Source organism: Pelophylax lessonae, assembly GCF_965119305.1.
Source record: "Pelophylax lessonae genome assembly, chromosome: 3".
In the NCBI taxonomy this organism is placed as follows: domain Eukaryota; kingdom Metazoa; phylum Chordata; class Amphibia; order Anura; family Ranidae; genus Pelophylax; species Pelophylax lessonae.
In genome coordinates this window covers 26,432,834-26,457,199 of record NC_138770.1, presented here as the reverse complement: position 1 = coordinate 26,457,199, position 24,366 = coordinate 26,432,834, and the positions used below count along the sequence as shown (strand labels likewise).

Here is a 24,366-nt window from a genome sequence, read left to right as displayed (position 1 = left end):
TTCCATGCAGCAGGACAACCCAAGGATCTGATGGGATAGCAACTTCCGTGATTACTTGGATAAGCCGAAGGACTTCCAACCAGAACGGTTGTATTATTGAACAGTGCCACCAGATGTGTGGGTGCGATGCAGTATCTCCCCATCCCCTCCAACATAACGGGGAGATGGCCGGAGAAATAATGTGCATTTTCCGCGGGGTATAGTACCAATGGGACAATAGCTTGTAGTTGGATTCCGCCACCTTGGTGGAGAGAGAGGAAATGTGAGCCAATGCAAGAATTTTGTCCTTCTGATTATCGGAAATTTGAGATCCATTGTCCAGTTCCCACTTGTGTAAGAAATCTGGGTAGGGTTGGCCTTGCAATGAGATAAGTGCCTTGTAAAACTGCAAGGTGGAGTGAAGAGGGGCATCCCGAGGGCATAATGTATTAACAGGGATGTTGAAGTTGTTGAGAATTATGGTGGGGATTTCAGAAGAGAGAAAGTAGGGCAGCCAGGCAGAGAAGTCATCAAGGAAAGTTAATACCGGTCCAGGGGCCGATAGATCACAGCAATTCTTGAGGAAATTGGAGAAAGTACACGTATACAGTGAGCTTCAAATGATGAGAGGGAGGAGAGGGAAGAACCTGGAAGGAGCTCTGTGAGGATAGGAGGATTCCACGCTCCACCTCCCTTGTGTTCCCTAGGTCTAGGTTTACACCTACTTCATTGATCTTATGGTGTTTATCAATAAATTAAGTAAACTGATCCATGTGAAAATTCATATACAACATAAAGTGCTTTGTGCTCAAGATGCTGTTCCCTGAATATCTCCTGCTTCCACTTTACACCTACTTCATTATCTTATACTATTTTCTATAAAGTAATAACCTGTGCAAATTCATGTAATCATACAATATTTTTTGCTCAATATAGTGTTCTCTGCAAGTCCACTGCTTCCACTTTGCATCTACTTCAACGAAGTTCTGTTGCTCCAAAAAGTCCACAAATGAATGAAAAGTTGATAAGGTGTGAAAGTTCTCCGTGCTCCAAACTGTGCCAGCTGTAGTGTAGCCACGCCTTCTTCCACCTCTTACACACGTGATGGTGAGGGCGCCCCCTTAGTAGTGCTTCCCCATTCACCAGAGCAATATGACTCCCAGCTTTTCAGCTACCAGAGTCACAAACATCCTTCACACTCTCCTCACCTCCGATGGCAAAGGAACTGGATCCTCCTCGCTCACTCCTGCAAGTCTGCTGTGCTTTCTGTCAGTCTCCCTCCTAGCCTCGGCTTCCTCCTCCGACTGCTGTTCCAGCAGGAGCTCCGCCTCTTCATACACCCTCAGGGAGGAGAGAAAGGGGAAGGATATACAGTACATACACACACAGCACAAGGCCGTGTTCACACTACCAGACGGTTCTCAGGGCTGCAGTTCCTCTGAGCTCCACAAGGTGGTGATCTCACTTATACCCAGACAGGAAGTCTCTATGGAATACAGACAGGAAGTCTCTATGGAATACAGACAGGAAGTGATGTTAGGTAAAGAGGACGTTCCATAGAAGGTAGAGGGAAACACTGCAGGATCTGGCGGCAGAGGAGGTAATAAGTAGATTAACCCCTTCAAGGGGATCAGTTGATGATTAATATATCTTGCTTCCAAAGCTGACCACACATGGATGGAAATGTGACCGATCGCTGCTGAACCAGCTAAATTTCCATGTATTTATGGTCACCTTAAGTGACTTCCTCCCCTCCCCCTCATCTCCTTCATTATGTAAGTCATGCTGAGATAATCTCCCATTGGCTGAGCAATATTCTCATTTGTCTCTGAGCTCCTTCTTGCTATTCCTTGTCCTGCCTGTTGTTTCCTTGGATTGATTTTCTGTGTAGTGACCCCGGCTTCATCTCTTGGATGCGCTCGTCTGTTGCTTGTCCTGACCTTTATCCTGATTCCTGGATCTCCTCCTCATCTCTCCTCCATATCCTCTTACACAGCTTTTCTCCACACCTGCAGTGACCCTGGGGGGTGGAAACTTGGCACCAGCATGCAGCAAAATCCATCCCCACCATTAGGAGCTCTGGAGAAAATTGTCTGCAATTTACACTCCGTTCCTCCGCGCGTCACCTGCTCACATGAGAGCTTATTTCACACGTTCCTGACAGATTTTTGTATGGTAAAGGTCAAAGTTCACTCTTTATTTTAGGAGAAGTGGGAGGCACCCGGGAACAATGATTTGGTTAGCACAGGAGACTCATATAGAGGACCCGCTCAAATCTCCCCATCTAAATGGGGAGGAACACTGACCACAGAGGAAAAATGGGAATGCTTTAGGAACATATTAAGCAAATGCATCTCGCAGTGCATTCCTATGGGAAATAAATTTAGAAGAGACAAAGCCAAACCTGGCTGGCTAAACCGTAGCGTCAAAAAACTTATTAGGGGAAAAAAATTGGCCTTCAAGAAATATAAATCAGAGGGCACAGTATCGGCTTTCGAGCAATACAAGGAGACAAATAAGAAAAGTAAACAAGAAATCAAGATAGCTAAAATCAACTTTGAGAGACAAATAGCGGAGGATAGTAAAAAAAAACCAAAGAAATTCTTTAAATATATCAACAGCAAAAAAACTAAGGCAGAGCATATTGCACACATAATTAATGATGATGGGGGGATGGTTACAGAGGACACTGAAAAAGCAACCGTGCTGAATGCTTTTTTCTCGTCAGTCGTTACACAGGAAACGGAGGGGTACACTGACCATGACTGTATGGTTAGTAGTAATACACAGGACTTGCCACTATGGCTAACAGAGGGGGAAATCAGGGAAAGGCTGGATAAACTTAACACAAACAAATCACCAGGCCCGGATGGCGTACATCCGAGAGTACTCAAAGAACTCAGTAATGTTATATCTAGACCACTGTTCCTGATCTTTGCTGACAGTATTAGGACAGGAGATGTACCAGGGGATTGGAGGAAGGCTAACATGATTCCGATATTCAAAAAGGGCCAGAGGCATATCCCGGGAAATTATAGGCCTGTCAGTTTGACATCAATAATATGTAAACTTCTGGAGGGGATGATAAGGGACTATATCGTAGAGTTTGCTAAAGACAACAACATCATCAGCAGTAATCAGCACGGGTTTACAAATGGGCGTTCTTGTCAAACCAATCTCTTAGCATTCTACGAGGAGGTGAGCTGTGAGCTAGATAGGGGCAGACCAGTGGATGTGGTGTACTTGGATTTCGCTAAGGCATTTGATACAGTTCCCCACAAGCGATTAATTTATAAAATAAGGTCTGCAGGTATCGACAGCAAGGTTTGCTCTTGGATATGGAACTGGCTAAAAGGCCGTGTCCAAAGGGTGGTAATAAACAGCGCATACTCAGACTGGTCTGAGGTAGTAAGCGGGGTGCCCCAGGGCTCAGTCCTGGGACCAACCTTGTTCAATTTATTCATAAACAGCATTGAGGACGGGATCAGTAGTTCGTTATCAGTTTTTGCAGATGACACAAAATTGGCCAGAGCAATAACTGCACAGCATGAAGCAGATATCCTACAGGATGACCTGGACAAAATAACGGAGTGGGCAACAACATGGCAAATGAGGTTTAACGTGGAGAAGTGTAAGGTTTTGCACTTGGGGACTAAAAACATAAAAGCACAATACACGTTAGGAGGGGAACCCTTGGGAGAATCAAAAATGGAGAAGGATCTGGGAGTCTTGGTTGATGATAGATTAGGCAACAGCATGCAATGTCAAGCGGCAGCTGCCAAAGCCAGCAGAATATTAGCATGCATAAAGAAAGGGATGTATTCCAGAGATAAGACTATAATCCTTCCACTTTATAAAACTCTGGTCCGACCGCATCTGGAGTATTCTGTCCAGTTCTGGTCGCCAGTCCTCAGGAGGGATGTGTTGGAGCTGGAGAGAGTCCAGAAAAGGGCAACTAAACTGATTAGGGGATTGGAGGACCTTAACTATGAAGAGCGGCTGCAATCGCTCGATTTATTCTCCCTGGAGAAGAGACGTCTGAGGGGGGACATGATAGCAATTTATAAATATCTTAATGGGGATCTCAGCTTAGAAAAAAAGCTGTTCATTCGAAGGGATTGCATGAGGACTCGAGGACATACAATGCGATTAGAGGAGAAGCGTTTTAAACTCAGGCAACGAGGGGGGTTCTTTACTGATAGGGCTACAAGATTGTGGAATTCTCTACCACAAGAGGTGGTTTCTGCGGGAAGTATGGTGGCTTTCAAAAGACTCTTAAGCCCCATACACACACGCAGATCGTCGTCATACAAATGTTCGTCTTTTCTCCCCGGGATGTCGGTGTCTGTTGAAAAGTGCAAAGACAGCACAAGGACAGCACAAGAATTTTGTCCGCAGACTTCAGCTGACTGCAGAAGTGATGTCATGTAATGGTTAACTTTCCCTGTGTTTTTTATTTTCTGAGCATGCCCAGTCTTGCAAATCTGCGGTCTGTCGGCTGATTTCTGTACTGACAGGCAAACAATTGTCCGTTCTGGTGTCCGCAGACAAAAATTTTCATGTTTGCAAGAAAGACTCTTGTCCGCGGATTGTGTGCAGACATCTGTCGGAGGCACCATACTAACACGCATACAATCGGCAGATCTTTCGTCCGCCGACGTTTGTATGACAACGATCTGCGTGTGTGTATGGGGCTTTAGACTTACATCTCAAGGATCAGGACATTAAGGGCTATGTGAGATGATTACAGCCACACACACCTACACAGGTTGAACTGGATGGACTATTGTCTTTATTCAACCTCACCTACTATGTAAATGTCCCTCCATTCAGGAATCTATATGTCCTATGACATCACACTGACCTCACAGCTCCTCCCCCCAATCTGGCTTTTTTTCCTCATGCTCTTAGGATGTGGGTGGTCCCTTGGCATCCTCACTAGCAAAGTGGGTCTGTTGGTCCTGCGTTGTATGTAATGATGTCAGAATGCCTGCAACAAGCTTTTATTCTGCGTAGTGTGGGGGTCCTGTGTGGGTAAATTATATCTAAGTCTGAGGTGGGGCTTTAATCAAATGGAAACTGAATGGTGAGGTGAGGAGGATTCTGGGAATTTCATTTGATTTTACTATTTGTGTTCAGACCTAGAGTTTTCCTCCTGTGAAGTCTGGAGATCATATGACCATCACATTGCCTCCACCTTCCTCCCTGATAGAATAGAGAAATACAAAGAAGATTCTAGAAGTCACCAGAGAGATCATGGAGGAGAGGTGAGCGGTGCTGGGAATTCTGGGACATTATCCAGTAACAGACAAGGGATGTGTCTGGATGGTGACTGTATCATTGTGTGTGTCAGGTTCCTATAAGGTGTCAGGATGTCACTGTCTATTTCTCCATGGAGGAGTGGGAGTATTTAGAAGGACACAAGGATCTCTACAAGGACGTCATGATGGAGAATCAACCGCCCCTCACATCACCGGGTAAGAGGAGACTTTATTGTAAAGGAGAGAGCAGTACGGAGGATCCACCTAGATCCCCCATCATCTGATAAACACATAGAAACAATGTATTCAGTCAGTGTGTGTGTTTCCTACAGATGGATCCAGTAATGGGAACCCACCAGAGAGATTTCACCATCCTCTGTATTCCCGGGATTCCACACAGGAAGGTCACACCATCCCCCACCATCATCAGGTAGATGAGGAACAATCACTGATAGTATCATTAGGATCTGTACATTATCTGCATTGTTACCATTGATGTCATTTTTATTATATATTCAGAGTGGAAACCTGAGAGATTCTAAAGTTGAGGTTAAAGAAGAGATAAAAGAGGAGGATGATGAGGATGGGGTGATGGAGGAGTCAGAGTTTCTAAAAGAACACAAAGATCTGTACCAGGACACCACGGTGGAGTCATCCAGCTACAGAAACCCACCAGAGAGATGTCCCCGTCCTCTGTATTCCCGGGATTCCACACAGGAAGGTCACACCATCACTCCCCATCATCAGGTAGATGATTGTCAATTATTGGTAATTCTGATTTATACACAGCATGTTTGTTACAATAAATGTTTTATTATATATTCAGAGTGGAATCCTCGGGGATGATAATATTGATGTTAAAGAAGAGTATAAAGAGGAGGATGAGGAGTATGGAGTGATGGAGGAATTTTCAGAAGGACACAAGGATATGATGGAGCCACCTAATACCAGGAACACATCAGAGAGATGTCCCCGTCCTCTGTATTCCCGGGATTCCACACAGGAAGGTCACACCATCCCTCACTGTTACAAGGTTGGTGAGACAGAGATTATAAAACACAGACTCATGGAGACAATGTGTGTATTTTTATGTGATGTCACAGTAATAAATCTTATATTTTACAGATGATATTCTTTCATTTTCTTGATTTAGAGTGGAGATCCAATCGATATAGAATTTGAGGTTAAAGCAGAAGAAGAAGAGACGTATGTGAGGGATGATCAGCAGTCTATGGAGGAGGATGGAATAACGGGGACATTTATAGAGGAGGACACTCCTACAGAGATCAGCACAGGTGGGTCATTAACACTAAATACATTCCTCCACCCATACTGCTCACTGATTGGTCCAGAGTAGGGCGGGGGCTGGGTGATATCAGCCTGTAATCCCCTGGTCACTTTCCTGAGCTGTGTTCCCCGTCCTGTATTCCTGTATTTCTCTCGGATAATCTTCCTTCTCTGTGCTGCAGACACAATTTATTTATCTAGACTGGATTTATGGAGATTCTGGGATTCGGCTGGCAAAAAAAATGTGCATGATATAGGCACCTAGGTTATGAGTTTTGGGTCTTCTGCCCCATGCCTGAGTCTAAAGTCTTGTTCCAAACAAATGAGGAGGAGATACTATACACCATATGAAAGGTCCATCTCCAATCCTCAATATAACGTCATGTTCCAAACAATAAAATTGTCATCATTTCAATAGCATTATTACTTAGTGATGTTTGGCTGGGTAAGGTTGTATCATTGATCCATGTCAGATCTCTTTTTTTTTTTTTTTTTCAATTCTTTTATTTATATGAAAGTCAACTTACAGGCATAATAATCAGTAACATTCCTTATAGAACATATGCTGAGATAGTGTATTACAACATTGAAGACAATTCAGTCATAAGGTTGAGATCTACATCGGTCGTAGAATAAGAGGTGTTCTACAATTCCTCTAATGGGAGGAGTTATGCAGGACTAGAAAGTACCCGGAGTTGTCTGTTCCAGTTTCGCATAACGTATAGAAGAAGAAGGAAGTAGTAAAGCGAATAAGTAGTGGAAAGAGAGAGGGAAGTAAAAGAAACCTAGAGAGAGGCAGAAGAGGATAAGTAGGTGGGATGAGGGGGGGAGGGGGGTAGGAGGTGTGGAAGGGGGGGGAGGGTGTAGGAGGGTTAGCATTGGTAAAGCTATGGCCCTACATCAGCAATACTTTCCACCAATATTTTAGAGCTCCCCCGAACTCAACATGAGGTCTCTTTAGTATTGCCTCCCTTAATTAAAGAGCAGCCTTCATCAGAGAGGACAAATATATTCCATTGACCCCAGGTTTTGGTGTATCGTTCGTGTTGGGGACGTGTCGAGAGAACAAGGTTTTCCATTCTATTTATTTCTTTGACCTTTTTGAGCGAATGACAGAATTTTTATAGGCCGGGATGTTAGAAGCATGGAGAAGGAAGAGAGCAGGGTCATTGGGGAGCGGTCGGTTTATAAACCCTTAAGACATTTCATGTACTGTCTTCCAGAACTCCACTAGTTTAGGACACAACCAAAAATCATGTAGGAGTGTCCCCCGGCCCCTCCTGGCATCTCCAGCACTGATCAGTGAATGTGGGGAAGAACCTGCTCAACCTTGACGGCGTGCGGTACCACCTTGTTAGGAGTTTGAAGTTGGTTTCTTGTATTTACATGCAGATGGATGATGTAAATGTAAACGGAATGATGTGATTTTGTTGGTCTGGGTTAAAGTTACAGTCTAAATCCCGTTCCCTCTTAGCTAAGAATGGGGGTTGGTAAGTCCCCTGGGGTGTGATCAGTAATGCATAGGTCATGGATAATACCTGTGTTAGAATTCTGTTTTGAGAGCAATGTTCTTCGAAGGGTGTAAGTTGTGTGTTGCGTTCACTGGGAGGTGGCAATGAGTTTAAGAAATTATGGATTTGCAATGCCCTCCAGAAATCTAGACGGTAGGGTCCCGAGGAGTCCATGAGGTCTGTGAGTGCAGGCCAACTAGATGATGTTGAAAAATGGGAGGCTTGGAAATAGCCTGACTCCATCAAGGTCCTGAATGTTTTATCTTGGTAGCCCGGGGTAAACTGGGGATTCCCCAGTATGGTTGTCAGTGGCGAGTGCGTCGGGGAAAGTGAAAGTTGTGTGAATAATTTAGAGCAGGTTCTTATCGTGTGACCTATGAGGGGATGGCGTCTTATGGAGTCTGGTAGTGAATGGTGGCACGATGGAGCTCTATGGAGGGGTATGTCGCATTGGGCCTGTTCTAGTCTGGGCCAAAGCTTTGCTTCACCATGACGACACCAGTCTGAGTCTCCCCAATTGTGTAGCCTGATAGTACTTGCATAAGTCCGGAACTGCCAGTCCACCTAGTCGTTTAAGCAAGAGCAGTCTCCTACATAGCCTAGGTCGCTTATGTGCCCAGATAAAATCCAATAGTAGGGTGTCATCTTGTTTAAAGTAATGTGAAGGGATGAATATCGGAAGTGCTTGAAAGAGGTATAGGAACTTAGGGAGTATGCACATTTTAATAATGTTGCATCTTCCAAACCATGAATGGAGACCAGATTTCGATTTATCTTATAGAATGCGGACTTTGTTTAGGAGGGGAGAAAGTTGAGCGTGAAGATGGGTGAAAGTTTGGGTGGTATGAGAGTGCCCAGGTATTTCAGCGCTGAGTTCGTCCATTTTAGCCTAAAATTAAATCGCAGTTGGTGGAGGAGGGGGTTTGATAAGCCTACTCCCATAGCTTCAGATTTAGTAAAGTTGATAGTTAGATTGGACAGAGTGCCATATGCCTCAAACTCGTGAAGAAGATTCGGTAGAGAGATTATGGGATTTATGAGGGAAAATAACATGTCGTCTGGATACGCTGATATTTTCTGCTAGGTCACCCCAGCAGTCATGCCTGAGATATCCCGGTGGAGGCGTATTCTACATAAAAAGGTTTCTAGTGATAATGCGAAGAGTAAGGGTGACAGGGGGCACCCCTGTCTTGTCCCACTCGTAATTGTGAAGTAGTCCGATAAGATACCGTTCACCTTGACCTGGGCGACAGGGGCAGAGTAGATCTGGGAGATCCAGTTTAGCATGGTGTTGCCCTAAGTAGTAGGGGGAGGGGGGGGGGGTATGAAGAGAATGGAGATAAAGAGGGGAGGCAAAGATGGTATGAGAGAGGAAGAAGGGAAAGTCAGGCAAGCAAAGAATATGAGAGAGTGAAAGAGAAGGGGGCAATCCCACAGAGAGAGGCCTAAATTTACTCAGAGATGGTTAAAAAAATGCTAAGACGTACACCAGCAAGGAGCCGGATGAATGAGTGTGCGCCTATGTGGGGTTGTGGTTGGAAAGAGCCAAGGGACGGGCCCCTGATTCCCCCCGGCCCGGCAGCCTTCTTGAATAAGAAAATGAAAGAAATGAAGAATGGTATATAAGGTGTAGCACTGTCCCCTAGAGGACTGCTGAATTTTCACTCTTCAAGGATTCCCTTGGGTTACCCATAGCAACTGCTTGCAGAACGTGCAGAAATCTTAACACTTTATGTTCTTGGCTCAGTCAATGATCAGTCTAGGGGTAGATGTTTTTGTGGTTTTATCTTATATTGGGATAGGAGAAGGGATGAGTGGGATTCTCCAACTGTTGAACTATTCACAATTCATAGGACTTCTAGTATGAGAATGCTGCAAGGCCGCTACTTAATCCTGCCACTTGAATGAAGCTGAGGTAAGTGTTCCTAGTGATGTTTCTCTTCAAGGTAATCCCCAGTACCCCCTTTCTCTGTACTAGCTGACACCGGTCCACTGACTATAAACTCCAGATGGTTCCCTTCCTGTTCAGACCCCTGGGCAAGATCCTCTGTACTCACGATACAGTTTTTCCAGATTCTCGTAGTGCCCCAACTCCTCCAGTCAGCTCTCCTAGACCTCTGGGTTCAGCTCCTCTCCACTGGTTCACCAGGCTGACTGCCTGTGACCATCACCCACTGCTGCAGAAGAGGAGGCAGCCGCCACCCTCCTTCTGGGACTTTGCTTCCCGCCAAAAGACCTCTACCTCATGTGCCCCTGGCTTTTTATACCCTGCCCCACAATTCACTGAGACAACCCATCTGTGCCAATCCTTGGGACTGTATCAAAAGCCTGTGTGTCATTGGCCAGGTTTCCTCCAGCATCCAGTGTGCCTCCCCATTGGATCAGCTGGGGACACTCCCTTAGACCAGATGAATCACACACTGGGCACACTGAGCAGACCTAACTCACAGATCCTGTTCCCTGATAAGCAGAGTGCAATATAGAATTTACCTGCTGCTCCTCTGATAGGCAGACAGAGCCAAAACTATACTCAATCTCTAACACCTGACTAGGAGGGTGCTACATCCACCCCCCACCAAACAAGCCATGTCCTCACTGGCTCTGGGGTAGCCGCCCCCTACAAAAATTTTCTACAAAAATAAATGGAGTATCCCACAAACCTGGAAAAGGGGGGGGGGAAGGGAAATAACAAATGTACATATAATAAATTATGTAGAAGAATATAGATATTCTGCACAAATATTCACAAAACAACTTAATGCACCCCCCACCAAACAAAACTCTGCTTGAGTGGGTAACATGTCAACCTGACTAACTAGCTAACTATAACATTCACTTTTCAAAAATGGAGGGCCTTGCCAGACCCGGACATCCCGTGCAAGCCTGCAAAGGAAGAATTAAAGGTTAGCACTTTCAACATTTGCATATTAACAACATTCTACCTAATATAGTGAGAATGCCCTCTCCTCAGAGGTGACCTTCTCACCCAAGATCCCTAGCTACACATCCTGGCAGATATCACTTCCAGTAGGCTTGACTAGAAGCAAAAGAGGATGTGTTGGGCACTTGTGCCGACTGGATGGGGCCCGCACTGGGATGAAAGTGAAAAGGAGGAGACTTCCAGATGGTGCAAGATTCCAGTGTTGTCACGGAAGGCAGCGCTGTAGGCAGGCAGAAGCCAAAAATCCCACTGGCACATACAAAAATGGAAGACAGGCGTCACTCAGTAAAACAATCACGGTTTATTGCACAGCATACATGTCACACTTACATTAAGCAAGGGCACAGGCTTCTCCATAAGGCTCATAGATCCCTTCTATAACGTTGTACTTCCGCATCCGGCCGAACCAGCAGCCGGGAGATGATGTAACTTCAGGGAAGTCCAATGGGGGAACCGGATCGAGCCAAGGACGGCGGTAAGCCGCTCGTCCACTATCAATGACGTAACGCGTTTCGGAGCATGCGCACTACGCTCCTTCTTCAGACGATGCGGAACAGGATGCGGTCATATATAGGCTAGCTGTGCTAGTCACAATGGGGGGGGGGGGGGGGGCGGAGCATTCTACACTCACTAAAAATTCAGATGCCAGTGCTAAACATTAAAAACTATTCATAGTTCATAGTAAACATTAAGAATAAAAACAATCATTAGGAAAGATACATGGAAGATGGGGAACGGGAATTAATTTCATTATTAAAATCACACAAGTATAATGTGTGTTTATGATAAAATCGCACATATAAAAAGCACATATAAAAAGTACACAAATATGAATGGATAACCAATCAGAAAGAAAAAGAGTAATAACTAATAAAGAGTGAAGAGTGAAATGAAAAAAAAAAATATATATATATATATATATATATATATATGTATATATGTATATATAAATAAATAAAAAACAAAAAACACAGTCCCCAAAGGATTTGGGAAACAAATAAATAAATAAAATAAAGATAACATTAAATAAAAAGTAAAATATAAAAGAAATAAATGAAATCTAAAGGAAAAAAGTTAAAAATAGAACATTATCAATGGAATTAATGTATCAGTGAAATTGATTATATAAGGATAATACTTCCCAGAGAAATACATAAATAAAATAAAAAATACCAAATAGGCCAAATATTATTTAAGTGGATTATAAATGAGTACACCAAGCATCAGCTCGCAGGGGATGCAGAACCAACCTTACAGTACGGTCCACACCCTATAGAATGGTGTTAACATCCAATTCCTCATTCAGTCCTCCTGGTGAGAGGACATCTAAGGCATATATCCAATAGGTTTCTCTTTGGCAGAGCCGCTTGAACCTCTCAGCCGCAGAGAAACTCCTTGGAATCTATTCAATCACCCATACACAAAGGCCATCCGTGGATTTGGCATGATGATGTGAAAAGTGTCTAGGGACACTATGTATGTCTTTGCCCTCCTGTATATACCGCCTGTCTTGGCCAAAACGGGCTCGCAGAGCACGTATAGTTCTGCCTACATAATGTAGGACACTACATTATAGACATAGACACAATAGACCACGAAGTCAGAGGAACAGGTATGGAACTCCTTGATTCCATACGTGGTCCCTTTTAACCATGAAATCCTTTTTTCCATGTGTGAAATATTGACATGTCAGGCATAATGGCTTGCGGCATTGGTACATTCCAACCATATTGAAAAAGGAAAGAGATGGCGACTGGTATTTTTTCGTTTTTAATTTACTGGGGGCAAGTTTAGCTTTGATGTTCGATGCTTTGCGATATGAGAATTTGGGTTTATTAGGTACCTGTGTTTTGAGGTGTGAATCCTGAAGTAATAAGGGCCAATGCTTTCCCATCACTTGTTCCATCTGACGATGGAGGTTGTGGAATTGTGTTGTGAATCTCATTTGTGAGTTGTTGTCATTATCCCTAAACTTCCTACCCATAGTTTGTTCTGGCACAATGTACTGAGAATATGACTGTTCGACAAGGTCTGGGGGATAACCTTTATCTGCAAATTTTCTCTTTAAGGCTTTTCCTTGTTCTTCATAATCGGAAAGTTTTTTACAATTATGTCTTAGTCTACAGAATTGACTTTTTGGTATGTTGTTTAACCAACGTGGATGGTGGCAACTTTTATAATGTAGCAAAGAATTTCCAGCTGTGGGTTTGGTATAACTCTTTGCTAACAAGAGCTGGTTCTCATGGTATAAGTCCAGATCCAGGAAGGCTAGATGATCCTTATCCACTACAGAAGTAAAGCAAAGGCCCATATCATTGTTGTTACAATGGGTTATGAACTCATCGACCACAGAGGCATCCCCATCCCAAATGATAAGGATGTCGTCGATGTAACGGCCAAAGAAAACTATATGCGGAGTAAAGGGATTATTATTCCAAATATAACGGGTTTCCCAATGCCCCATCATAAGATTTGCGTACGATGGGGCAAAATTGGCCCCCATAGCTGTACCGTTGGTTTGTAGATAATATTCCTCATTAAACATAAAATAATTATGGGTTAGACAAAAATATGTAGCCTCCGTAATAAAGTCTGCCTGTCGGGGGTTGATAAAAGGATCTTTACCCAGGTAAAATTCTATTGCTCTCATACCAACTTCATGTGGTATGGATGTGTATAAGGATTGTACATCCAAGGATACCCAGAGGTATGAGGGATCCCACGAATAGGGGGTAAGTGATTCTAATAGATGGATGCCATCTCTAATATACGAAGGTAGGCTCTGTACTATAGGTTGCAAAAATACGTCCACATATTGCGAGAAGCCACTTGTAACACTTTCCATGGCAGCCACAATGGGTCTACCAGGAGGATTAGAGATGCACTTATGCACTTTAGGGAGGTGGTAAAAATAAGGTATTTGAAAATACTCTAATAATGAATGACATATCAGACTTAGAGATAATGTTATTTTTGTGTGCCATGTGGGCAATGGCTGTGGCTTCCCTAGTGAACTCTGGTAGTGGATCATTCTTAGGTTTCACATAAGTTTTCTCGTCAGCCAATAACCTCTTGGCCTCTAATGTAATCTAATTTGTCCTGGACTACAATACTCCCTCCTTTATCTGCAGACTTGATGATAATATGGGGGTTGGACATGAGATTTTTTAGGGCTTTATTTTCAGCTGAAGTGAGATTGTAACTATGTTTGCTAGTTTTATGTGCATTGTTACACATTTCCAAAAAATCTGAATAGACAATTCGATAGAATGTTTCCATGCACGGGCCTTTAGAATGAGTAGGGTAAAACACTGATTTAGGTTTGAGATGTGTGTGTTTGATGGGAGGAGAACTCATGAGATGTTGAGTAAAGGTGACTACTTCGTCTCCAGACATGTCTTCAAGATCCCATGATGTCGAAACCCTCTATATAGAGTTCTTCTAACATGGCAAGTGCAACGTCTTTGTCACTATTGACAGGTTTTTGACAATTGTCCTGACTTTCCATAGTTTCTAGGTTGTCATCATTTTTATTCTTATTTTTAGATGACTGAATGGAAAAGTGCCTTTTTAAAGTGAGATTCCTTATAAACTTATTAAGGTCCTTGAATAACTGAAACGGATTGGGTTTAGTAGATGGGGCGAAAGTGAGGCCACGGCTAAGTATGGAGACATCCTCCTCTGTAAGTACAGATCTACACAGGAAATTCCCCTGAGTTTGGGATTTTTTAGGCACACAAACGTGGGCGATTCAAAGATGTATGCAAAAATTATATCATTTATTTTAAAGTGAAAAACATATAAATGTAAACGGTAAAAAGATTACAGGCAGTATACAACCAGCAAGAATACAAACATAACCATGTGGATGACAGGAACCTGTGCCCAATATATTTCAGAAAATCACTTTCCTTCTTCAGGGGCGGTTCATATTTGGAAGTGTTATGGTTATTCCTGCAGTATAATGTAAAGCCTGTAGGGTAGTTAAAAACAAGCTCTTTCACCGCAATTGTGGATCCACATCATGATTTTATATGTCCCAATAGGTCAGATATGACCAGTATACTGGGTTTTGCCGTGGTGTGAAGTATATATAGGCCCCCCTATGTCTCCAAGCCAGTGTGAACACCTGAAGTCCCAGGAGAAAATGAACGCTAAAGAACTGGCAGTATGGGCCAACTGTACGGCAGCAAACGGGAAGGACGCCACATATGGGGATCGACCAGCAAAGTCCAAAAGAGTATACTCCTTTTAACTTGAGGTGGTACATGATCCTGGCCCGATGGCCCAAAGGATCTCCTTTTTAGCACAATTACAGTATCACTAGAGTCCTCCTTTAGCAAGGGTCTCTTCTTCTTTAAAGTTGGAGGGTTGGCCCTCTTTAGTGGAACCACTCAGCAGTGGTAATTGTAGATTTCCCAATCCCTTTTGCTAGGATAGAAGGGAAAGGGGTATTGGAAATAGGGCTTGGGCCCTAGCAACAAAGATGAAACTTGAAACATCACTGTACACTTTACATTCGGGCTCTCCAGCCATTCTTCTTCTGTAAGCAAGTAAGCAAACTCAGGCTAGCCAGCCTCACTAAACTCAGCATCCTGTGTCCTTTAGCAACAGTAGTCAGGATTAGGGATAATCGAACATTTCCGGTCGACCATAGGTTCGACCCGAACATTGGCTGTTCGAAATTCGGCCAAATTCCGAACTTTTTGCGGTAAAAGTTCGGAATTTGGCCACCAGAACCGCCCAAAATGCAATGGGACAGGAACTGGGCTTTAAAAGCCTGTGATTGGCCCAGAAACATCAGTAAAAGCCAATTGGAGTGACTAGGGGGTCCAGAGGCCAATCATGAATGAATACGCCCCCCAGTATATAACATAGCCCGCCAAACCACTAGCACTGTAATACAGAGGCTGTGGAATAGAGTGGAAGCATTTCTGTTACTCCTGCTGCTTGTAAAGCTCCAGTGTCATTTTGCAATTATTAGTGTGAGGAAAGGGATATGCAGTGTAGTTAGGGTACTATATACCACTATAGTTAGATTCAAAAATCTAGTTTTTGTAGGGATAGTAAAAGTGTCAGGGCGACCGTAGTGTAGTTTAGGGTGACCTGACTCTGCCATGTCAGGCTGACCGTAGTGTAGTTTAATGTGATCTGACTCTGCCATGTAAGAGTGACCGAACTCTGCCATGTCAGGGTGACCATAGTGTAGTTTAATGTGATCTGACTCTGCCATGTCAGGGTGACCGAACTCTGCCATGTGTGTGTGTGTGTATATATATATATATATATATATATATATATATATATATGTATATGCATATACTGTACACACACACACACACAAACACACACACATACATACACACATATATATATATATATATATATATATATATATATATATATATATATATATATACCCCTATACAGAAGTAAGAAAAAAACGCCTGAAACAAAAACGCCCAGGTGTAAAAGGAGGGTAACACCATCCCTGCGCTACTTAAATTCTAAGAAAAATTATCTGTTTGTTTCTTGTTCTGGACATGCTACAGAGCTGAAACTTCACAGGTACACTTTTTAGACACCCCCCCCCCCCCCGACACTAATCCAAAGAAATCTAATTTTTTTTTCAATAATTTTTTTAATAATTGGCTCTCTATCAAAAACTACAATTTTGAAGAACTTTTTTTTTGCCTGATTCATAGTCCCTGGGGCATGACCGAGAACCCTAGGCACTTTTTAGGGGCATTTATTGGGTTTCAGGGCTTCAAAATTGTGTTTTTTGATTCCAGAAGTTCGGGTCCCATTGATTTCAATGGGGTTCTGGAATCCGAACCGAACTTTCGGAAAACTCGGGTGTTCTGGTCGAACCAAACTTTTCAAAAGTTCGATCATCCCTAGTCAGGATGAGGCAACTTTCCCCTCTGAGTCTCTTACACGGATCGACTAAGCCTGGCCAAATCCATCTGGGCGGTGGACCTCCACTCCGTCTATATAGATGGCCTGCCCAAAGTTCCAATTAGCCTTCACAGATTGGAAGGTTTTCCATAACTCTTGCTTTGATTGGTTGCGGTGGGGTTTCAGGATATAAAGTAAGTCCCACACAGCCTCATCACACCAAGCCTCTTACCAGGCTGACTGCCTGTGACCATCACCCACTGCTGCAGAAGAGGAGGCAGCCACCACCCTCCTTCTGGGACTTTTCTTCCCGCCAAAAGACCTCTACCTCATGTCCCCTGGCTTTTTATACCCTGCCCCATAATGCACCGAGACAACCAGTCTATGCCAATCCCTGGGACAGTACCAAAAGCCTGTGTGTCATTGGCCAGGTTTCCTTGAGCATCCAATGTGCCTCCCCATTGGATCAGCTGGGGACACTCCCTTAGACCAGATGAATCACACACTGGGCACACTGAGCAGCCCTAACTTACAGATCCTGCTCCCTGATAAGCAGAGTGCAATATAGAATTTACCTGCTGCTCCTCTGATAGGCAGACAGAGCCAAAACTATACTCCCTTTCTAGCACTTGACTAGGAGGGTGCTACATCTTTAAAAGACGTGGATGTCCGGGTGAATTTGAAAAGTTGTGGGACATGTGGTTGGATACCCCTGGCCTTGGTCTACGAGAATTAACACTTCAAAGATTAGTCCTAGGACCACATTGAGGGCACCTTTGACGCTGACAGTGTGTTTGCTGGGTTTGGTGGAGAAGATGGCACTTAATTTTATTATCGGTTACTCTGTTCTATGCGGGCAAGGCTATTCTTCTGCATTGGGGGAAGACCGAAGTGCCATCGGTGGAGTATTGGAAGTCACCAGTGAACACGATGCATTTTACAAAGCCACATACCTGAATAGAGGATGCGTTATATGGCAGGGTTGGACTGAGAGGCCATCTACTCTTCTCGGAGGTGATTGTGGTCCGCCACCGGTGAAGGTGATGGTCACCTTAGAGGGGTGAGTTGAGGTCCCCTGATACTTAGGGAGGTAACAAATGAAGTCTATGCCTAGCAGACGACAAGCAGTGGTGAGAGGGCGGGGGAGGTTGGGGTATGGACCTGGGTGAGAGTCTGTGTGGGGGATACACTGCCGCGTTGAGGTTCTCCTGGGAGGTTCTCCTTTTCCATTTTCCTATAAGTATTGTAGTACATGAGCATTGCACTGAGGTTGGGGGGGGGGGGGGGGTGGGGAGTTGTTTTAGTTGCCTTGTTTGTTTCTTGTCTGATTTTTTGTGTTATTTTTACTTCTATGTTTAAAAATCAATAAAAATAATTAAAAAAAAAGCTGAGTCCTAGGAATGAATAACCAGGAGGGAACAGGATAAGGCGCAGGCCAAGGAGATGTTGGGGGAGTGGGTGGAGTCAGTGAGATGTTGGGGGAGTGGGTGGAGTCAGTGAGATGTTGGGGGAGTGGGTGGAGTCAGTGAGATGTTGGGGGAGTGGGTGGAGTCAGTGGAGGTGGTGAATGGAAACATGCAGGAGTGACTATATATGAAGGTTACGATTGCTGTGTCTATGACTGTACAAAGCGGAAATATTGTGTACCGAATGGAATGGACTTTTCTTTCTTTATAATAAAACTTTTTCTGATTTAAAAGAAAAAAACACTCAGAAAAGATGAGTAGGGAAAATGTCAGTGGCCTCCACCTGTAAAACCATTCCTGTTTTGGAGGTCGTCTCATTGTTGCCCATCTAGTGCACCTGTTGGTAACAACCCCCTCTGCTACTTCACTGACCAGATGAATATCCCAGCAGGAGTTTCCCTGACTTGATGCTATACTCTGATTATAAAGTGTTGAGCAGTGTATATGAGTGTGGAAAACTCTTGGTAATTTTTCTTGTCTTCTGACAGACGGACTCTGTGGTGGGAATAGAAGGACATCGGAGGAAGATGTGACTACAGAAGATAATGACATGGCATCTTCTCCAGAAGTAAATCCCGTTCCTCATAATATACATGACAGACCTCACCATTGGAGGAGATCATTGGAATCTCCTGATACTTCACATAGTCCTCTAATATCTGACAGTGCCGACGGGTGCGGGAAACCATCTCATCTCAGGGAATCTTCTTTATACCATACAGGAGAGAATTCATTCTCATGTTCAGAGTGCGGGAAATGTTTTAAACACAAAAAAAACCTTCTCAGCCATCACAAAATACACACAGGGGAGCGTCCCTATTCATGTTCAGAGTGTGGGAAATGTTTTAGTCAAAAGGGAAACATTCATAAGCACCAGAGAATACACACAGGGGAGCGTCCCTATTCATGTTCAGAGTGCGGGAAATGTTTTAAACACAAAAAAAGCCTTATTAGCCATCAGAGAATACACACAGGTGAGTGTCCCTATTCATGTTCAGAGTGCGGGAAATGTTTCAGTCAAAAAGGACACCTTCTTAGCCATCAGAGGATACACACAGGTGAGCATCCCTATTCATGTTCAGAGTGCGGGAAATGTTTTAATAATAAAGGAAACCTTCTTAGCCATCAGAGGATACACACAGGTGAGCGTCCCTATTCATGTTCAGAGTGCGGGAAATGTTTTAATAATAAAGGAAGCCTTCTTAGCCATCAGAGAATACACACAGGTGAGCGTCCCTATTCATGTTCAGAGTGCGGGAAATGTTTTAATCGTAAAAGAAACCTTCTTAGCCATCAGAGAATACACACAGGTGAGCTTCCCTATTCATGTTCAGAGTGCGGGAAAAGTTTTAATTGTAAAGGAAACCTTCTTCGCCATCAGAGAATACACACAGGTGAGCTTCCCTATTCATGTTCAGGGTGCGGGAAAAGTTTTAATCATAAAGTAAGCCTTCTTAGCCATCAGAGAATACACACAGGGGAGCGTCCCTATTCATGTTCAGAGTGCGGGAAATGTTTCAATCAAAAAGGAACCCTTCTTAGCCATCAGAGAATACACACAGATGAGCGTCCCTATTCATGTTCAGAGTGCGGGAAATGTTTTAAAAATAAAAGAAACCTTCTTAGCCATCAGAGAATACATACAGGTCAGTGTCCCTATTCATGTTCAGAGTGCGGGAAATGTTTCAATCAAAAAGGACAACTTCTTAGCCATCAGAGAATACACACAGGTGAGTGTCCCTATTCGTGTTCAGAGTGCGGGAAATGTTTTAAAAATAAAAGAAACCTTCTTAGCCATCAGAGAATACACACAGGGGAGCGTCCGTATTCATGTTCAGAGTGCGGGAAATGTTTTAGGGAAAAAGGAATCCTTCTTGGGCATCAGAGAATACACACAGGGGAGCGTCCCTATTCATGTTCAGAGTGCGGGAAATGTTTCAATCAAAAAGGAACCCTTCTTAGCCATCAGAGAATACACACAGATGAGCGTCCCTATTCATGTTCAGAGTGTGGGAAATGTTTTAAAAATAAAAGAAACCTTCTTAGCCATCAGAGAATACACACATGGGAGCGTCCGTATTCATGTTCAGAGTGCGGGAAATGTTTTAAGGATAAAGGAAGCCTTCTTGGGCATCAGAGAATACACACAGGGGAGCGTCCCTATTCATGTTCAGAGTGTGGGAAATGTTTTACTCATAAAAGACACCTTCTTACACATAAGAGAATACACACAGGTGAGCGTCCCTATTCATGTTCAGAGTGCGGGAAATGTTTTGCGTTCAAATGTTTACTTGTTAGACACTGGAAAGTTCATACAGGCGAGGGTCTCTAATCTTGTGCAGAGTGTGGGAAATGTTTAAGTAAGAAAAAACTCCTACTTACACACAGGTGAGCGCCCTTTTTAATGTTACGAGTGCGGGAAATGTTTTCCAAACAAAGGTTTATTTCTTAGAAACCAGAAAGTTCATATGGGCGAGCGTCCTATTTCATGTTCAGAGTGCGGGAAATGTTTAAAAATAAAGGAAATATAATGAAACATCAGAGTGCACCCCCTGCTGGTACTACGGGAAATGGACGCTGGATTGTAACGGGTGGAACTGTTTAGTCCATAAACAAATGTGAAACCACCACAGTCCACTCGGGGTTGGTTTACACCCGCATCGCCCTCTGACCCGCTGTGGGGTTGGCAGGCAGCTGGGAGCCCTTATGCTAACCCTGTAAAAGCCCACGCCAGTACGCCGCAACCGTATGCATCGGGGCTGTTGCGGCACAACCCCATTCAGTTGAATAGCATTGCCCAATGTGACCGGGGGGTGTGAGGTTTGCAGCAGCCGCAAATTGCAGTGCCATGTGTACTGCCCCATCCGGCTGCCATTTAAGCTTAAGGGGGGTGGTAAAATAATGACTCAACTGTCTACCTTTTCTGATCCCTCCCCACATGAGACAACAAGCAGGAAACCATGACAATACATGGGGCAACAACTGAGCAATTAAGACAAAACATGGGGCAACAGGTGGGCAATCCGCACAATACATGGGATAATAAGTGGGCAATCCTGACAATATATGGGGCATAAAACCAATGAAAATGGTGGCACTCCAACAGGTTATAGCGATGATATTTATTGCAGACAGTCAATACGGGATACAGAAAGGTGGACGCGTTTCACACGTAATATCGTGCTTCTTCACCACGGTGTGCGCACCTGTTGGTAATACATGGGGGCAACAAGTGGGCATTCATGACAATACATGGGGCAGCAGACAAACAATTCTGACAATACATTCTTTCTGTGTTCTACTTATAAATATGTATATAGATCTAACCTACTGGATGGAAAAAGATCACTGTAACATGCATTAACCCACAGCAGCCAATCAGGATTTATCTTTCACTGGTGATCCTTCTTAGAAGGGGGGTGAGTTGAGACCTTGCATTGATTATAGGGTCCTCAATCGCATCACGGTCAAGAATGCATACCTGATGATTGGTTGCTTAATTTTTTTGCTCCTTTAGATTTATTGAAGTAGCCGGCTTTTTATTGGTCCAACCAATGTATGATTATTAATACATTTGAAACATTTGTTAATTCTATTATAAAAGATTTAAGCTTTATTTTATTCATATCATTACTGTGTGGTAATCGCTTATTCTGATATTGTCCAATAAAAACTCTTCGTACAATATTCTGTGCCGAGTCTTCTTTTTTACCAATGATTAGATGATCAGTGATTGGAATGTGATCAGTTCATAGAGAGTCATCCATTGGGGTTTTATTAGTGAGATGGAGAGTGGAGAAGGCACCACATTGACAGCCATTGGAGGTCCTTTCTAAAGCCCTAAACTTTTTGGCAACCTGTCTATGACATTAGTCTTCCAAACTCTATCTCACTAAGCTAAGGCCAGAAGAGTTCCAGGAGTTCTTCTCTGTCCACAGTTCCCAAACCAAAAGGAGACATCCACCACATCTTCAATCTTAATGCCCCATACACACGTGCAGATTATCTGCAGACTTTTGTCTGCAGACTTACCAAAACCATATAATATGAGGTCAAACCTAAACACTTTCAATTTGTATGCAATCCGGCAGGCCCTTGCACTACACAGAAAAGGTAAGTCTGCAGACATAAGTCTGCAGATAATCTGCACGTGTGTATGGGGCATAAGGCCCTAAATGTCCTCAGCTGGGTCCAGGAGTTCCGCATGTAATCCACCAAATCCTAACCTCTCTCTTTATCAGGGAGACTTTTTTCTTTGACTGCCCCACATACATGTACTGCGGTAGGGCAGCTATTCTGCGCAAAATCACCTACCTGTCCGTCATCTGCTTCTCCGGGTCTGGGGCGTGCACACATGCCGTTGGTGCCCGGGAGCCAATCAGCGGATCCGGCGGACACGGTGTCCGTCGGTACCCAGCAATCATTCCTGAGAGAGGCAGAACAGTTGTCTGCCAATGTAAACAGAGCAGATCGCCGTTCTGTTAGTAGGGAAGATGGAGATCCTGTGTTTCTGCTAATGGAGGAAGGAGATACTGGCGCACAGAGATTATATATATATATATGTAGCGCGTCCCCCACAGGGGCTGCTGAGTATGTTCATTTCCTCCACAATCCCTTGACCCTGAGGCACCTCCAACCCGCTTGACACTATGGGTTCTGACATGTTAGTTCAGAGAAACAACAATGACACTTGAATAACAATATATCAGTTTACTGACTTAAGGAAAAGAACAGATATAGTTTCAACACAGCAGGAAATATGAGTGTAAGGAATCAAAGTGAGATTCTGAATCCTAAAGTCCCAGAATCACTGATTTGCCCAAGACTCAGAATCTCATACGCCAATAATGTCAGCTACAACTAGATATAACAATATCTAACTGAATAAGTATATGAATATAATAATGATTCAATTCCTCTTATAAATGTGTGAGAGTGACAAATCAGACGTTTGACTCTATATTAACTGTAGATAAAACAGTTGGATCTGACTAACTCAGCTGCATGGATATATCTCAAGAGAATCCATATCAATCTTAAATATAACCTGAAAGAGTGCACTCTATCACCTATAGGGGGCCCCCTTTCCTATGAATTAAATTAGTCTCTTCCTGGGCATGGCCTTGCTAATCTTCATCAGCAGTAGGAGCTCTAATCATTCCGTGAATGATATTTGTAATCCAAAGAGAAAAAGGGGTATTTGTAATCCAGGCTCTGTTTAAAATGAAGTCAGTATAAACCACTGTATGTGCATAGATGAGGCCTCCCGGTTCGCCAAGCAATATGAAAGATCAGGAGTGTCCCATGGCATCCGCTCCACTACATTAAAGTCCTCTCTGTGTCTCTGCTGCGTCACTGGCCCTTTCACTGTGTCCGTGAGCTGCTGTGCTCACTACAATTAGGTATCTCTCACCCAATCCTCTTACACTGCTCTCCGACAGTCCTCCGCACCAGGCTGGTCACCTCTCTGTAACGTCCGCCACCTCTCCAAGGTGTCTCCGCTCTAAATCAGTCACTCCTCTGTGACATCCGCCACCTCTCCAAGGTGTCTCCGCACTAGGCCACAGCCTCTATTCGCTCTGCTCTCCACAGCGGTTCTCCGGCACATCCACACCGCACGCGGTCCCCGAGGCAAGAGAGCGAACATCTGACTCCGCACTGACTGAACAGTATATAAGCCTTAACTATGCTTGTAACGATTTCTTCACTTGGCTACATCCTCCCCCCACTTGAATGTCTTTGGTCCCCAAAGATGATGGGACTCCTAAGTGGGAGACTCCATTGAGATATAAAGTACCACAGAATTAAAACTAACAGCAGTTTTGTGTGGAACTAATAGCAGCTGACAACTGGTCAATAAATGCACCTTGGAACAGCTGACTATACAAATTACTAGAAAGGTCTGAGTCACTCTCACAATAGGCCAACAAGAAATCAGTGGCCAACCTAATAGTGTCAGCGGGTGGAATAAGATTGTCTTCCTTGGGAATCCCAACAGAAGAGGCAGTTACTTGTGTGGGGCG

At 43.8% G+C, this 24,366-nt stretch overlaps 4 protein-coding genes across 4 annotated transcripts in view; 3 read left to right on the top strand and 1 right to left on the bottom strand.

The window, feature by feature from the left end:
• LOC309550697 (NACHT, LRR and PYD domains-containing protein 3-like) overlaps positions 1–1,232 on the bottom strand; it is a 220,724-nt gene extending 219,492 nt beyond the window's left edge. Inside the window, exon 1 of the mRNA XM_082251031.1 lies at positions 1,188–1,232. The gene's annotated coding sequence lies outside the window, so the exon portion shown is untranslated. The remainder of the gene's footprint in view (positions 1–1,187) is intronic.
• LOC309550260 (uncharacterized protein) overlaps positions 1–24,366 on the top strand; it is a gene marked incomplete at both ends in the record, with an annotated part of 1,652,360 nt that overhangs the window by 1,250,478 nt on the left and 377,516 nt on the right. The window lies entirely within an intron of this gene.
• The window catches only part of LOC309549821 (uncharacterized protein), a gene marked incomplete at its 3' end in the record, with an annotated part of 279,510 nt that continues 260,420 nt past the window's right edge, over positions 5,277–24,366 (top strand). Inside the window, exon 1 of the mRNA XM_082250324.1 lies at positions 5,277–5,456. Coding sequence (XP_082106450.1) covers positions 5,372–5,456 — 85 coding nt within the window. The 5' untranslated portion in view covers positions 5,277–5,371. The remainder of the gene's footprint in view (positions 5,457–24,366) is intronic.
• On the top strand, positions 13,646–20,675 carry LOC309549828 (uncharacterized protein; the record flags this gene model as incomplete). Its single annotated transcript, XM_082250329.1, has 2 exons — positions 13,646–13,686; positions 19,010–20,675. The coding sequence occupies 2 exons, from the start codon at positions 13,646–13,648 to the stop codon at positions 20,673–20,675; spliced, it is 1,707 nt and encodes a 568-aa protein (XP_082106455.1).